The sequence below is a fragment of the Microcaecilia unicolor genome, chromosome 6 (genome assembly GCF_901765095.1).
Source record: "Microcaecilia unicolor chromosome 6, aMicUni1.1, whole genome shotgun sequence".
Taxonomy (NCBI): Eukaryota; Metazoa; Chordata; class Amphibia; order Gymnophiona; family Siphonopidae; genus Microcaecilia; species Microcaecilia unicolor.
This window is the reverse complement of record NC_044036.1, coordinates 109,028,493-109,046,611: the sequence shown is the minus strand read 5'-3', so window position 1 is coordinate 109,046,611 and position 18,119 is coordinate 109,028,493. Positions and strand designations below refer to the sequence as shown.

At 42.4% G+C, this 18,119-nt stretch overlaps 1 protein-coding gene across 1 annotated transcript in view; it reads right to left on the bottom strand.

Moving 5' to 3' along the window:
* The window catches only part of COL11A1 (collagen type XI alpha 1 chain), a 700,769-nt gene that overhangs the window by 466,477 nt on the left and 216,173 nt on the right, over window positions 1-18,119 (bottom strand). Inside the window, exons 20-22 of the mRNA XM_030205574.1 lie at window positions 17,308-17,352; window positions 243-296; window positions 99-143 (exon numbers count right to left, since the gene is read on the bottom strand). Coding sequence (XP_030061434.1) covers window positions 99-143; window positions 243-296; window positions 17,308-17,352 — 144 coding nt within the window. The remainder of the gene's footprint in view (window positions 1-98; window positions 144-242; window positions 297-17,307; window positions 17,353-18,119) is intronic.

The following is an 18,119-nucleotide window of genomic DNA, read 5'->3' as shown; positions in this document are numbered from 1 at the left end:
GGTAGGCCTTAGTAAAAGGGCCCCAAAATGAGTTAATCTTCAGGAAAAGACCCCTTAAATCCTTTAAGCATATCTAAAAAAAAAAAAAAAACACATACCACATTTCCTTTGGGACCCGGTGGCCCATCTACACCACCAATACCCTTTAGTGGAAGAGAAACAAAATTTACGTATATCAGTTATGTTGTCTTGATGTCTAGATGTACTAGTCATTAATACAGCAATGGTTAAGCACTACGTACAGGTTGTCCAGAAGGGCCAGGTGGTCCTCTTGGACCCAGTAATCCTCTTGGGCCCTAAAGAAAGAACACAATTCTTCTGATTAAAATCTCTGGAATGAGTTAATTTGCATGTATATTTTCTGTACTTTAAACAGCTTTAAGCAATGCATGCTGCTCATTTGATTTCTTCTTCTTTGAATTGCATTGTCACAACAGGACAATACTTTTAAAACATTGAAAAGAATTCTGCTGCATGGTGAAATATATCATTGTTCCATTTATTTTTATTTTCCAGAAACTGAATGCTATAATTATTTCTAAATTAGTGCATTTTGGATTCTTCTCCCCCTAGTGGCCACATTTTGTGTAACGTCATATTGCAGAAGTCAAAGTGACTTTGCAAAGAAACCTCAGCATGGGATATGACTATAAAAGGAGGAAGATACTAGAAGTTAAGGTTGCAGTAATATATAACAGGCTGCAATTATAAAAAGTTCTTAAAACTAGAAATCCCAAGTTTGAAAAAAACCAGAAGCACAATCATCAAAAATCTAGACAAATGTAACTCTTGCAACCAGGACTAGCATGGGGGGGGGGGGGGCAAAGACGGTAGATGCCCATGCCCCCCTTGGTCCGGTCTATCTTCCCCTTCCCCCCACCCCAGTCCGAAATCTCCCTCCCTACTCCTCCCCTTCCCAGTCTATCTTAGGTTCCATTACAAAATACTAGTATAACTAGGAGTAAGCTGCAACTCATTGCTAAAATGCCCCCTTCCTGTCAGTGTGTGTGAGCAGAGATTGGATAAGGCACTGCCATAACTTTCTGCATCAGTCCCTTTAGTCCCTCATAGTCCAGTGGGTTCCTACTCCCTCCAAACTGAATCTATCTAACTTCCCCCATCCCTAACATTAAAACAAAAATCCCTGGTAGTTTAGCCCCCTCCCCTTCCTTCCCCTGACTCAACCCCTCTGCCCTTAACATTAAAAAAATCCCTGGTGTCTAGCACCCCCACCCCAACCACTCCCTGGCCCCCCCAGAATGCCCCACCTTCAGTTTATCTTCAAGAGACAGGAGTCATGCTCACTCACGTCTTCCTCCACATTGCTATCATATAAAATGGTGGCGCCTCACCCCATGCAATACAACCTGGTAATTTTTTCCTTAATTGGTAGTATCAGGTTGGGAGGGGGCTGTCCTTACCTTTATTTTTTGGCCACCTCAGACATGTCAGTACATGTTTTACATTGGGTTCCCTCAGAATGGCCCTGTATTGTCACGGTTTCACTAATAGCTTCCTTAGCATGCATTTTAATATACTATGTGCTAATGTCTACTGTGGAAGTAACCCTATCTGCATTGTGCAGCAGATAACATGCACATAGATTGCTTAAAGTAAAGGGAAAAAGGTCTGGGACTTGATATACTACCTTTCTGTGGTTAAAATCAAAGCAGTTTACATATTATATATAGGTACTTATTTGGTACCTACTTGGGCCATGGAGAGTTAAGTGACTTGCCCAGACTCAGCAGCAGCTGCACTGGGAACTGAACTTAGTTCCCCTAGGTTCTCAAGCTGCTGCACCAACCATTAGGCTACTCTTCCATTCCTTGCTGCAGTAGCTTTCTGCATCTGAATGAAGACTTTGGGAAACACCCAACCAGTTGGGTTTGCAGGATATCCACAATTCATATTTATCAGATAGATATACATTCAAGGAAGGCAATACGTGCAGATCTTTCTCATTCATATTAACTGTGGATATTCTGTAAACCTGACTGGCTGGATGTGTCCCAAGGAGTGGGTTGAGAACCCCTGCATTAATACACACAATAGTTTTTGTTCTCTTATGTCCCGGACTCAGTTGAAAAATTGTAAATCATAGTATACTCAGTTGAAAAATTGTAAATCATAGTATACATTTCCATAAGGTCAGGGTGCACAAGTCAAGATCTGTGAACTATGTGGTGCTCTTTTTAATATCTAAGCAACATGTTTGGAGTGGTTATCATTTTGATATTAAACTGTGCTTGTTCATGTTTTGGATAATGTTTACTTTTCACAAATATAAAAGAATAAACATACATGACAAATAAAAGTTAAAGCACAGGGGAAATGCTGTTCAGAATTCTTTGCACAGCTCTGTCAATATAAACATGACTTCTAGAAACTGTTTATTGAGATGGGGGTCTCAGTGCACGGATTCTTGCTCTGCCTGTGGCTTGAAATCTTTGTTATTATAAAATGTTTTTTTTTAATGTGCCTCAGTCTATCTATCTAAAATTGGATAATAACAAAGGTACAAAATGTGCATCTTCTTCATTATTTCTTCCCCCTACATCTCTTTATAAACTATCAACATAGTAACATAGTAGATGACGGCAGAAAAAGACCTGCACGGTCCACCCAGTCTGCCCAACAAGATAAGCTCACATGTGCCATTTTTTGTGTATACCTTACCTTGATTTGTACCTGTCTTTTTCAGGGCACAGACTGTATAAGTCTGCCCAGCACTATCCCCGCCTCCCAACCACCCACCCCGCCTCCCACCACCGGCTCTGGCACAGACCGTATAAGTCTGCCCAGCACTATCCCCACCTCCCAACCACCAGCCCTGCCTCCCACCACCGGCTAAGCTTCTGGGGATCCCTTCCTTCTGAGGAGGATTCCTTTATGTTTATCCCACGCATGCTTGAATTCCGTTACCGTTTTCCTTTCCACCACTTCCTGCGGGAGGGCAGTCCAAGCATCCACCACTCTCTCCGTGAAAAAATACTTCCTGACATTTTTCTTGAGTCTGCCACCCTTCAATCTCATTTCATGTCCTCTAGTTCTACCGCCTTCCCCTCTCCGGAAAAGGTTCGTTTGCAGATTAATACCTTTCAAATATTTGAACATCTGTTTCATATCACCCCTGTTTCTCCTTTCCTCCAGGGTATACATGTTCAGGTCAACAAGTCTCTCCTCATACGTCTTGTAACGCAAATCCCATACCATTCTCGTAGCTTTTCTTTGCACCGCTTCCATTTTTTAAAAATCCTTCACAACATACGGCCTCCAAAACTGAACACAATACTCCACTTGGGGCCTCACCAATGTCTTATACAGGGGTATTAAAACCTCTTTTCTTCTGCTGGTCATACCTCTGTCTATACAGCCTAGCAATCTTCTAGCTACGGCCACCGCCTTGTCACATTGTTTCGTCGCCTTCAGGTCCTCAGATACTATCACCCCAAGATCCCTCTCCCCTTCCGTACCTATCAGACTCTCACCGCCTAACACATACGTCTCCTGTGGATTTCTACTCCCTAAGTGCATCACTTTGCATTTCTTCGCATTGAATTTTAATTGCTAAACGTTAGACCATTCTTTTAGCTTCCGCAGATCTTTTTTCATGCTTTCCACTCCCTCCGGGGTGTCCACTCTGTTGCAAATCTTAGTGTCATCCGCAAAAAGGCAAACTTTACCTTGTAAGCCTTCGGCAATATCACTCACAAATATATTGAATAGAATCGGCCCCAGCACCGATCCCTGAGGCACTCCGCTACTCACCTTTCTCTCCTCCGAGCAAACTCCATTTACCACCACCCTCTGGTGTCTGCCGTTCAACCAGTTTCTAATCCAGCTCACCACTTCGGGTCCTATCTTCAGCCCTTCTAGTCTACTCAAGAGCCTCCTGTGGGGAACTGTGTCAAAAGCTTTGCTGAAATCTAAGTAGATTACGTACATAGCACGTCCTTGATTTAATTCTCCGTTCACTCAGTCAAAGAATTCAATGAGATTCGTTTGGCACGATTTCCCTTTGGTAAAACCATGTTGTCTTGGATCTTGCAACTTATTTGCTTCCAGGAAATTCACTATCCTTTCCTTCAGCATGGCTTCCATTACTTTTCCAATAATTGAAGTGAGGCTTACCGGATGTAGTTTCCAGCTTCTTCCCTATCACCACTTTTGTGAAGAGGGACCACCTCTGCCGTTCTCTAATCCCATGGAACCTCTCCCGTCTCCAAGGATTTATTAAACAAATCTTTAAGAGGAACCGCCAGAACCTCTCTGAGCTCCCTCAATATCCTAGGGTGGATCCCATCCGGTCCCACTGCTTTGTCCACCTTTAGATTTTTAAGTTGTTCATACACACTCTCTTCCGTGAACGGTGCTATATCCACTCCATTCTCACATGTACTTTTGCCAGTCCATCGTGGTCCTGCTCCAGGATTTTCTTCTGTGAAAACAGAACAAAAGTATCTATTTAGAAAATTTGCTTTTTCTTCATCATTATCTATATAGCGGTTCTCAGCATCTTTCAGTCTCACAATTCCCTTTTTAGTCTTCCTCCTTTCACTAATATACCTGAAGAAAGTTTTGTCACCCCTCCTTATATTTCTAGCCATTTGTTCTTCCGCTCGCGCTTTCACCAGATGTATCTCTCTCTTGGCTTCTTTCAGTTTCATCCAGTATTCCTCCCCTTTTTCCTCTTCTTGAGTCTTTCTGTATTTCTGGAATGCCAATTCTTTAGCCTTTATTTTCTCAGCCACTTGTTTGGAGAACAATATTGGTTTCCTTTTTCTCTTGCTTTTATTTACTCTCTTTACATAAAGGTTTGTGGCCCTATTTATAGCTTCTTTCAGCTTGGACCACTGTCCTTCCACTTCTCGTTCATCCTCCCATCCCATCAGCTCCTTCCTCAGGTATTCCCCCATTTTACTAAAGTCAGCAGGCTTGAAATCCAGGACTTTAATTTTTGAGTGGCCGCCCTCCACTTCAGCAGTCATATCAAACCAAACCGTTTGATGGTCACTGCCGCCCAGGTGGGCACCCACTCGGACATTTGACACACTATCTCCATTTGTGAGCACCAGATTCAGCGTCGCTCCCTCCCTCGTGGGTTCCGTCACCATTTGTCTGAGCAGAGCACTTTGAAAAGCATCCACGGTCTCTCTACTTCTTTCTGATTCTGCAGACGGAACTTTCCAATTTACATCCAGCAGATTGAAATCTCCCAGCAACAGCACCTCTCTCTTCTTTCCCAACTTATGGATATTTGTGACCAGATCTTTATCTAGATCCTCCAATTGTGTCGGAGGTCTGTAGACACCCACGTGTACAGAGGTTTTATCATCTCTTTTTAAGGTGATCCATATCGCTTCTTCCTTTCCCCAGGTCCCTGACATTTCGGTTGCCTCGATATCATTTCTCACATACAGAGCTACTCCTCCACCTTTTCGACCCTCTCTAACCTTCCTAAATAGATTATAGCCCGGTATGTTTGCATCCCATTCATGGGAATCATTTAGCCACGTCTCTGTGATTGCAACAATGTCTAAGTCTGTCTCCAACATCAGGGCTTGAAGGTCATGAACTTTATTGCTTAGACTGTGAGCATTTGTGGTCATCGCTTTCCATCTACATTTTCTGGTATGTGTTTCAACATTTGTGATTTAGGGTTGATTTTTGTCTTTGGGTACCTTCATATCTTTTTGTTTCACCTCCATTGCTTGTTCTTCTGCGTCAGTTCTATTATGAGGAACATCACAGTGCTGTAATGGAGCAAAAGAATTCTGTAGGGGCAACACTTGTGAGGGTGGATGCCTCTGTATCACATAACGAAGTCTGCCTGAGCCTACGGTGAACCATCTATTCTTAGGTGGTTTTATTCTTTGAGGTGGTGGTGTGAATTTGCAAGCAAGATAATTCCATAGAAAAGGAAATAGTATACTATCCAGCTTATTTTCGAAAGAGAAAGATGCCCATATTTCGACCCAAATCAGGAGATGGGCGCCTTTCTCTCATGGGCGCCCAAATCGGTATAATCGAAAGCCGATTTTGGGCACCTCCAACTGCACTCTGTCGCGGGAACGGACAAAGTTGATGGGGGCGTGTCGGAGGCGTGGTGTAGGCGGGACTGGGGTGTGTTTATCGGCCGAGGAGAGATGGGCGCGCTCGGCTGATAATGGAAAAAAGAAGGGCGCCAGAAGTGAGAATTTGGGTCACTTTTTTTGGACCCTTTTTTTTCATGAACAAGTCCCTAAAAAGTGCCCCAACTGCCCAGATGACCACCGGAGGGAATCAGGGATGACCTCCCCTGACTCCCCCATTGGTCACTAACCCCCTCCCAGCAAAAATAAAAGAACTTTAAAAACTTTTATCCAGCCTGTATGCCAGCCTCAAATGTCATACCCAGTTCCATCACAGCAGTATGCAGGTCCCTGGAGCAGTTGTCAGTGGGTGCAGTGCACTTCAGGCAGGTGGACCCAGGCCCATCCCCCCCCCTACCTGTTACACTTGTGCTGCTAAATGGGAGCGCTCCAAACCACCCCCAAAACCCACTGTACCCACATCTAGGTGTCCCCCTTCAGCCATAAGTGCTATGGTAATGGTGTAGAGTTGTGGGCAGTGGGTTTTGGGGGGGATTTGGGGGGCTCAGCTCCCAAGCTAAGGGAGCTATGGACTTGGGAGGTATTTTAATTTTTTTTTTAAGTGTTACAAGTGCCCCCTAGGGCATGTGAGGGGGACCAGTGCACTATGAATCCTGGCCCCTCCCACGACCAAATGCCTTGGATTTGTTCGTTTTTGAGCTGGGTGCCTTCGGTTTCCATTATCGCTGAAAACCGATACCGCCCAGCACAAATCCGCCCAAATGCGATGCATTTGCCCGGCACAAACCGTATTATCAAAACAAAAGATGGACGCCCATCTTTTTCAAAAATACGGTCTGGCCCGCCCCTTCGCGGACCCGTCCTCGGAGATAAACGCCGATGGAGATGACCGTTTGCATTTGATTATGCCCCTCCAGGTATTCTGAGGAAAATTTCCAAAGGCTTATTTCCCTTTTACTGGGTATGAATAGAACCCGCCTAACATGGGTAGTTATTAAGATATGGTAAAAAGCAATATTTTAACACAGTACAATTTCCGTGTGAGTTGCTAACCAGTGGGTACCTCACATGCAAGTAAGTGACTCATGCAGTAAATTTTGTTTTGCATTGCTGCAGCTGAAAATATCACCCATTCCTGGCTGCAGTTATACAAAGATAGTGGGCCCCAAGTCAGGCCCATTATCTTCTTTAAAGATTATGCAAGATAAAATAACACCCTTTCACTCCACTTCCATGATTACCCAGCTGAAAAAGCTCCCCCCAAACACAAAAACATTCCAGCCCCCAGTTGCCTGAACTCCAATTCATCAGTCCTCCCAATCCATCCATCCTCCCAAGTCCTAATCTCTTCCACCCCAGGGATCACACTGATGACGAGTCAGAAGCAGAAGTAATCCTCAGTGGTAGCATGACCATTTAGTACTTTACTGCAAGACTACCACTAGGGAGCTTTGGCCACCATTTTGAACCTGGGTGCCTGTGTGGGAGTGGTTGGGATAGTGAAGAGCACTTCCTCACTGGTGAGGTTCAGTCACCCTACAACAGGTGTTGCTAGTCTGCTGATGCTGAATCAGAGGTGTGGGGCTCAGACCAAGCTGGAGTTAAATGCCCTGAGGTTGAACAGATCAGGGAGGCTCTGAGTGCAGAGGACTCCCAGGGTGTTCCAGTTGGCTGCAGTCCCTGGGGAGAGCCTGAGGAAGAGGAGCGGCCCTCAATAGAGATTGTTATCCTGTAATTGCCAGAAGCAAAGGCTTCAGTGAGGTAGGAGAAGTTTCCTTGCAACCTCAGAATTAAGAGAGTGAGGGGCCGATGTTCAAAAGTCCCTGTTAAAAACCATGTCTGTTTAGATCCACAGCAGAAATTACCAATTTTGAAATAGCACACAATATTCAAAGGAAATCACATGTAAATGAGATTAATGTAAATTTAGCAAGCAGCTCGGTAGGGAAAGTGCTTAGCACATGCATAGAACAGTCTCTCGGTAAGTGTCCATGTTCTGCGCATGCCCAGGAACCCCGCTACTGTCTGCTGCACTACTGCTGGCTCCACTGTGCCCCTATCTGCTTTCCACTGCAGTGCTCTGATTCTGACTCCACCTTCCTCCTGCAGCTTACTTGCCTTCCCTCAGGCTGCACCTGATGATTTTCGCTTGAGAATATCCTCCTTGCTCAAAGCCTGCTCCCCCCCCCCCCCCCAGCTGACATCATAGAGGCTTTCCCCAGCTGATTAGCTCTCTACTCCTATGATATCAGCTAGGAGGGGGCGGAAAAACAAGCAGACAGCCAATTGGCTAGGGGAAAGCCCCTATGATGTCAGACAGGGGAGGGACTTTCAGCAAGGAGAAGATTCCCAAATGAACTCATTAGGCAACCTGAGGGAAGGCTAGTAAGCAGCAGGAAGAAGGTGGAGCCAGCATCAGAACAATTTGCTATTGAAACAAATCTCCTACTCCTTGAAAGCACCCCCCCCCCCTTGCTTGTTTCTCCGTCCCTCTAATCTGTTCTCTGCTCTCTGATAAGTTTTGTTATTGAAATATGCAAGCAGAGTGCTTCTCCCAGAAATCATCCTCATACAACAACAGCTGCAGACATCAAGGAAAATTTGCATGTTAAAAGGTAGGCGCTCCTTTCTGTGCATCTCAGAAACAGTTTTGCATTGCTTGGAATGCTCATTTTAATGCTAATCAGCTCATTGTACTATGTTTGAATAGGATTATTGTTGCCTGCTACCACAATCTGAAAGATGGAAGCAGAATCCCTTTGTGCATTACTCGCTAAATAACATGCACATGAAACTGGATAGAACCAGTCAAAATCAGATGTTTCTAGCACTGTGCATCGGCCTCTGAGTGTTGACTAGCCCTGTGAAGCTGTGTTAGAGAGAGACTACAAGAGCCTGAGTTAAGAAGTGACTGCTCATATATCATGTGAAGCCTGTTAGAGACAATGCTCCAAGGACTTATAGTAAAGCTCCAAGTGATGGTATGGTTAGTGTCCAGCCTGTGGAGAGAAGAGCCATAGGAAATCTTTATTTCTGAGTTTAAATAAACTTGTTATACTTGCAATCCTCTGACTGCCTGTATTTGAGGCTCCCTGCCTTCTTGCCACCTCACTTTACCACAGTGCCACTAATGAGCAACCAGGGATTGCTCTTGCCTCTCTCTAACCAGCAGGGACACCTCTAATAGGTGTGTGGAAGATTGTGTAGGTGTGGGGGTGGGGGAGGTTAATGGATCACTTGTTCTGGAGGTAGAGGGACTAATGGATCTGGGTTCAGTGGATGGAAGGGTTTGATGGATCATGTGCTGGCCCTCTTTAAGTTGCTCCTCAGGAACATTAAGCTTTAGGTTAACAGCGTAAGAAGTGGGTAACAACAGGGGCTGATTTAAGATTGAGAAAATAAGTTAGGAACTTAGCACTGATTTTCAGCCCTAAGGGCTAGATTTTATTTATGACGCCTAAAAAATTGATGCCGAAAAAAGTATGCCTAGGTGTATTCTATAAACCACACCTATAGTTAGGTGTGGTTTATAGAATATGCCTGAATCTTGGTGTAGTTTATAGAATAAGCCCAATGAAAACCTGGTGTACATACCGACGCCTAAGTTATGCATGGAACGGGCATATTTTATAACACTGCACATAAATGCTAGGAATGCCCATGACCCGCCCAGGGTCATGCCCCCTTTTAAGATCCATGTCTTAGAATTTACGTTCATCACTTTATAGAATATGCTTTGTTGTGCGTGTAAATTCTAATTAAAGGCAGTTAGCTCCATCCCTGGCTGCCTTCAAATTGTTGGATTATTTGTAGTAAATAATTAGCAGATTTTAGTACACACAGCTTCAGCTTTAGAAATGTTAATTTCTTTCTTCATCTCTCTCTCATTCACCCCTGAATAATTCACTGCTGAGTCACTTTAAAGTTGAAGTAACAAAACATCTGTTTACTCACAGTTTGCAGTTAGATTATAATCAGACAGGCTTTTATATACATATTACTATACATTTGTATTATCAGCTCCTTCCATGTGCTTAGATGGTAATGGATGCTCACACCACCATAGATCCTCTCAGGTTAGGAGAGATCATGAGCTCCATGTGCTCCATGTGCTGCATGTGCTGCATCTGCCCCCACAGGAAGTTGCATAGCTGTGTGACCTCTCTAAGTAATTCACATCAGAGGTCACAGAGTAATCACAGAGAAATAATAGGTGACAGGCAATGCATGTAAAAATACAATTACATTCCAACAAACCCCTTCTCATGCATAACTGTCATGCAATTATTTATTCATACAAAGTCCAAGCTTTATACGCAGATTCACAAAATGTTCTCTGGGTAACGGTTTGGTCATGATGTCAGCTGTCATCTCACTGGTGTGACAATAGTGTAGACTGATGACCCCTTCTTTCGCCAACTCTCGCACGTTGTGGTATTTCGTTGCGATGTGCTTGGTGCGTGACTGAACCTTGTCATTCTGTGACAGTCGGATGCAGCTCTGATTATCTTCCATTATCTGGATTGGTCTCTTTTCAGCTATTCCAAAATCCAGCAAAAGTTTTTCAATCCACATCAGTTCTCTGCACGCTTCCGATACGGCCACATATTCAGCTTCTGTAGAAGACAAACTCACAATACTTTGTTTATGACTGGCCCATGAAATTTGTACATTTCCATACATAAACACATATCCACTTGTGGATTTATAATCAGAATGATCCCCTGCCCAATCTGAATCACAGTAACATATTAGTTTTGGATTACTATTGGCTGAAATCTTTAATTTACAATCAATGGTACCCTTTAAATACCTTACCATCCTTTTAACTGCAGTCCAATCTGATTTGGTAGGTGAGCTGACCCTTCTGCTCAAAATTCCTACTGCATTTGCTATATCAGCCCTGTATGTGGTAGCTAGATATAAAAGCTTACCTATGGCTGATCTATATTGGATGTTATCTGGTAAAGGTTCTCTTACTGTTTCATCCTTCAGAAAATCAGTGATCATGGGAGTGCTTACAACTTGGGCATCTTGCATACCTAAACTTTCAATAAGCTCATTTATTTTCTGCTTCTGGCTTAGAAGATAAGAACCATCATTTTGTTTCTCAATTTCTATACCAAGATAGTATGACACATTACCAAGTTCTTTTATCTCAACATTCTGGTTTAAACACTTTACAATGTCCTTGTACTCTTGCTCACTTTTGCTTGCAATGAGCAGATCATCAACAAAAGCTAAAATGTATGCATATTGTCCATTTGTGCACCTAGTGTACAAACATTTATCTGCTTCACCTTGCTTAAATCCTAAACTTGTCAATATTTCATGCAATTTTTCATTCCAACATTTTGCACTTTGCTTTAATCCATAAAGACCTTTGTTTAATTTACACACTAGCTGTCTTTGTTTTGTATTTATGAAACCTGTTGGTTGTTCCATGTACAAGTCTTCAGTTATATCTCCGTGAAGAAACGCTGTTTTCACATCAATGTGGTTGACTTGCATGCCTTTTGAGACTGCAATGCTCAGAAGTGTTCTTATTGTCGTGTGTTTCACTACAGGTGCAAACACTTCATCAAAATCTTCTCCATATTTTTGAAGATATCCCTTTGCCACTAATCTGGCTTTATACCTTTCCACTTTTCCTTGTGCATTCCTTTTTAACTTGAATACCCATTTGCATCCTATAGCTTTCTTGCCAGGAGGTAATTTTGTAAGAATCCAAGTATTATTTTATCCAATGCATCAATTTCTTCTTGTGCAGCTTTATGCCATTCAGCAGCTTCTTCTGCTGGCATTTTCTCAATCTCATCCCATGTTAAGGGCTCTTGAGCTTCTGCTGACTTTGTTAGGTAAGACAGTCTTGGGGGTGGAACACCTTTGTTTTCCCTGGATGAGCGTCTGACAACAGGTTGGTCTGACCTTTCTGCATCCTCTAAATCTGAGAGTCCTTCTCCAATTGATTCCCCTTCTCCAACTGTACTGTCTTCTTCAATGATCCTTTCTGTGTCTGTTTCCTCTGCCTGTTCCTCGTTAGATACAGATGAGTTGCTTTCAGACATCTGCCTTGGTATGGCATTTATATACACTGGCATGTCTATTATGGGTCTAGTTTCATATTCTGGATGATAAGGCTCATCTGGGATAATCCAGCCTTTATCAACCCTTTTGTTTTCATCAAAATATGTAACATGTCTTATGCCAACAATGCCAGTTTTCAGATTCAAAATTCTATATCCTTTGTGTCCTGGAGCATAGCCAACTAAAATGCCCCTTTCTGTTGTGGAATCCAGCTTATGCCTTCTTTGTTTTGGTACATGAGCATATGCTGTACTTCCAAATGTTCTTATGTGTGACAGGTTTGGCTTCCTACCATGCCATGTCTCATGTGGTGTGCGCTCAGCGCCCTTAGTTGGCATTCTGTTTTGTAGGTACACTGCTGTGAGAATGGCTTCCCCCCATAGTCTTTTAGGGAGATTGCTATCTGACAGCATACATCTGGTCATTTCCACAAGTGACCTAAATTTTCTCTCTGCAACAGAATTTTGCTCTGGTGTATAAGCTACTGTTGTGATATGCTGAATGCCTTCTTGTTCTAGAAATGTGCGCATGCTTTGTGAAGTGAACTCACCACCATTGTCGGTCTGAAGAACCTTTGGTTTTCTTTCAAATTTATTTCTCACCATGGCTACGTATTTCTTCAGCATGTCTGTGACTTGACTTTTCTCTTTCAGCAAATAGGCCACACAATATCTAGAGAAATCATCCAAGAATATTAGCACAAATCTGTTATTTCCCAATGATGGGATATTAAACGGTCCACATAAGTCACTGTGTATTAAGTCCAGCACTTTATTACTCCTATTTCCTGTGTATGCAGGAAATGAGGGTCTCACACCTTTTTGAGTAACACAGTCTATGCATTTCTCCATTTTACCAGCATCTGCACTTATCTGAATGCCAGTGGCTAGTTGCTTACTGTAAAGATCCTGGATCACCTTAGAATCACGATGTCCCAGGCGGCGGTGCCAGATTTCTAGACTACATTTACCATCATTCTTCCTTACTTGCGCCATATGTGAGGCTTCACCTGAAATGTTCAGCTTATAAACATCATTATGCATAAAAGCTTCAGCATACACTTCATCATTTTTAGAGATTGTGCACTTACTGTTTTCAAAATGAATCGCAAATCCCTTCTTATCTAATGTAGATACACTAAGCATATTGCAAACTGCTTGGGGAATATACAAGACATCACTTACAGGAATTTCTTTAACTTCATTAGACACTTTGCATTTTAAGAATCCAATACCTTTTGCTTGGATCTTAGCAGTCCCTGCGTTTGCAGTTTGAAGAATTCCTTCTTCTGGACACATTTCCTGAAAGAAATCTTTACAATTGGTTAAATGGCATGTGCTCCCTGAATCCAAAATCCAAGTACTTTCATTTGAATTATTATTTACCATAGTCAAAGATTTTTCTGTCATTAGAAAGCCCTTGTGTTTATCTTTGTCCTTCATACATTTCCTGGTTTGAAAATTCTTTAGTTCCATTGGCTTAGGTGAGCTAGAGGGAGTGTTTTGTGTTTCCTTACACCATTTAGATACATGTCCCTCCTTTCCACATGAGTAGCAAATCAGCTTGCCCTTGGGTGGAGTTTTCCCATAGCTCCGCCTTCCTCTGTTCTTTGCCAAGAAATTTGTTTCATTTCTCTCTGACTTGCTTTGAGAACACATCTCCTCAGAATCATTTATTATGCATTCCTGCCTTAGTTTTGATGTTGCCTGTTCAAAAGATTGCCCTTCAATGGCCTCATTTACAGACCTAAAAACATCAAACTTCTTTGATAGTGAGGTAAAAAGAAATGCTCTTTTCAATGCATCACACATGGGAATTCCTGAAAGTTCTAACTTTTGAAATGAAGACATAAGATGCATAATGTGATCATTACATTTACTTTTATCCCTTAATTTGGTTTCATTCAACTCTGCTAACCAAATTGGTTGCTGCTTTGCATATGTAGTTGCATACATAGTTCTCAGTTTATATAAAATGTCCTTTGGTGTATCTTTTCCCTCCACTAATATGGCTTGTTTCTCTGAGAGAGCTTCCAAAAGCATGCACTTCACATAATAGTTTGCATTGTCCCATTCAGCCATATTTTCAGCTGTTCTGTCTTGGTCTAAGCATATATTTAATCCTTTTGCTCGAAGGAGACATATGAATCTTAGTTCCCACTTCTGATAATTAAACTCAGTTAATTTAGGCACCTTGAGAGAATAGAAAAATGGTGAATTTCCTCCCTCAGCCATTTTCTTAGCCTTCTGTCTGCTGTGTGGGGGGAGAGAGAGACAGACTGAATCTTTCCTTTAAAACTTAAGAGAAAAATGTGGCCTTTTTTTCTGCCTGGTAATATTTCTCTTCTTTTTCAATTCCTGAGCCCTGGGCCCGTAACCCTTTTGTTGGATTATTTGTAGTAAATAATTAGCAGATTTTAGTACACACAGCTTCAGCTTTAGAAATGTTAATTTCTTTCTTCATCTCTCTCTCATTCACCCCTGAATAATTCACTGCTGAGTCACTTTAAAGTTGAAGTAACAAAACATCTGTTTACTCACAGTTTGCAGTTAGATTATAATCAGACAGGCTTTTATATACATATTACTATACATTTGTATTATCAGCTCCTTCCATGTGCTTAGATGGTAATGGATGCTCACACCACCATAGATCCTCTCAGGTTAGGAGAGATCATGAGCTCCATGTGCTCCATGTGCTGCATGTGCTGCATCTGCCCCCACAGGAAGTTGCATAGCTGTGTGACCTCTCTAAGTAATTCACATCAGAGGTCACAGAGTAATCACAGAGAAATAATAGGTGACAGGCAATGCATGTAAAAATACAATTACATTCCAACACAAATCCGGGCTAAAGGCCTACTTGTTTGATGCTGCTTTCAACTCCTGACTTGTAACTTTTATCTTATCCTTATGTGTCCTTCTGTCTGTCCTTACCTTCTCCTTTTTGGTCCTGTCTGTTTGTCCTGATTTAGATTGTAAGCTCTTTTGAGCAGGGACTGTCTTCTTCATGTTCAATTGTAATGCCCTGCTTACGACTGGTAGCGCTATAGAAGTGATTTATAGTAGTACTAATTGCTTGCTAAGTGACAATTATCAGCACTGATTGGCTTGTTAAGCCATTAAGTTGCACGCATGAATCAAGACTATGACCAGATTTGCACATGCAACTTAAGTCACGCTGTGTAGAATTTGGGGATAAGTTTATAAATTATGCTCATAAATCTAGGCAAATGAATGGCAGTCCTAAATGTTTACGCATAACTTTCAAGCTCATAAGATGAATTTAAACCTGAAACTTATTCTCCTAATTTAGTGCAGCAGTTTTTGATCCTGGGGAACTGGATTTGATTCCCACTGCAGCTCCTTGTGACTCTGGGCAAGTCACTTAACCCTCATATAGCCCAGTTACAAATAAGTACCTGCAAATACTATGTAAACCGCTTTGAATGTAGTTGCAAAAACCACAGAAAGGCATCTCTTTGAGAAAATCTATTGCAAAGATCAAAACACATGAAGTCTATACACACTAATAGAAATGCATCAATACACTCTCTTCTGAGTTCTCTTCCCCCGTATTTTCACCACACCTAAAACTCTACCCACAGATAAAATTGTTATACCCCAATGTTCTTTTGCTATTGTTTTATTGCCCTATCAATTCCCCATTTTAACACTCCATTGTTCTATTCCCTAATGATTTTTGACTCTGATTTTGTCTTCACATAACTCTTCACAATGTAACCCATAATCGCACTGCTACAAATTGTATTCCCATTAATCACAATGTATTGTAAGCCACACTGAGCCCGCAAATAGGTGGGAAAATGTGGGATACAAATGCAATATATCAAGTCCCTTTCCCCCTAACTTTAGCTGAATATAGATCATGCAGAAACAAACAGGAGACAGTCTACTGCAGAAGCAGAACAGACAACCAAACAGCAGCAGCGATCCAAGGAAGGGCAAACACAGCAACAGTTTATCTAAATGTCAGCTTTAATGGAAACAGGACCCCACCTGGCCAGGTTTCGTAAAAACCTTCTTCAGGGGTCACATAGGTTTCCACAATACATTCACAGATTCAAAGCATGTACTGCAATACCACCAAGTAGTTACTTGACTTTTAGAATTGGACCAGAGCTTTTTCTATGCAGGTATTGCAGTACATGCTTTGAATCTGTGAATGTATTGTGGAAACCTATGTGACACCTGATGAAGGTTTTTCCGAAACATGACCAGGTTAGGTCCTGTTTCCATTAAAGCTGCTGCTATTTGGTAGTTGGAATATAGGTCACAACACAGGCGTATAAACTTAGGAGCACAGCTTCTTTTGCTTATCAGGCCCCATAATTTTGGAATTAAAACACACTGAGGCCTACTTTCTAAGGTGCGTTAAGCTGATCCGCACTAATGGTTAACATGCTTTAAAACAGCCAATGCATTTAAAAATGCACATTAGCTGCTTAATGCAGGTATGAGTGGTGCATGGGTGTGACTGGAGCAGAGTGGAGGAGTGGCTTGCTATTACAGCTAACACTCAGGTCATTATTGTGCAGTAGCTCACATAATTGCCTATAGTACGGCTCTACTTACTGCCACAATAGGAGACAGTAGGTGCAGTCATGCTATCAGCAGACCAGTAATGTGGTTAATCCACCCTCCTGACACCCTTCTCCCTTGCATTACTGATCCTCCCTAATGGTTCATTCCCCCTTCATGGCCAGATCCCCCCTCCTGATTGCTCCATGGTCTAATTCCCCACCACCATCACCACAGTCTAGTCCTCCAAATGGTCCTATCCTCTATATGGTCAGATTCCCACCTCATGGTCAAATCCCCCTCCCTTTTCAACAACTCTGATAGTCTGATTCTCCCCAAGGCCTCCCAATAGATGGATGTAAGGATGCCTTCTAGCAGTAGCACTGGGCACCATTTTGGATTCCAGCAGAGCCTCAGGCAAGACTGAAGTGAAACCATCACTACTGCCTGAGCCCACTGGACCACCATAAATATCCCAATGTAGAGAATAAATCGTAAAGCTGAACTCTAACACCAAATGGACCTTATGGAGTTTTCTAACCTTACATTTTCATAAACAGAAGTTCAATTTTAAGTCTGCTTACAGGTTCACCTGGAAGACCTCTTGGTCCAATCTCTCCATCTTCTCCCTGTCACGGCAAAAATGAAAGTAAGCAGCAAATAAGGAAGAAAGCAATAGCATATGTAACTCACACCAATCTAAGAATGGAGGGGGTCAATATTCAAAGGGGTTTAACTAGGCAGGAAGGGCTGAGCTGACCAATGGCTGATATTCAGTGGCATTTGGGTAGTGCCACTGAATATCAGCTTTAATTGGCCATGCACATATTGATTAAGTCAGGTGCAGTTAGCGTGGAGTTTGGGCAGAGCCACTACTTAGCTGGTTAACAGTGATATTTAGTCCATTAACCAGCTCAGTAAGTGGATAAAGTTAGGACAGTACAAAGGCTGTCCTAATTTTACCTGCCAAGTTAACCGGGCACCGAGCTGAATATCAGTCAATACTCAGTTAACTTCTGGGTTACCACACTAACCCCAGATATTCTGTGCTGGATTCTGGATGTGCCCTGGCACTGATTATCGAGATTTAATTCAGCCTGAGGCTGTGAGAAGTTTATAAGCTGCTTACAGCTGTGGGTTGAATGCTGGACCCATAGTATTCCTCTGGGAATGCAGGTACGGGTGGTGCCAGAATGGTCCATTGCACTCTACCTGTGACTGAGGGTCTTCTACAACCTACCCACAGGCTTGCATACAGACAGGAGGGTTTACATGCATAAATCTCTGTCTGTGTTGCCTCTCAACTTTGGTAGACTTGTATGTAGATGTTAGCATTTGTACACACACTAGAGAGTCAGATGGATGGACAAAGTCTTCACTTAATACATTCATCTTA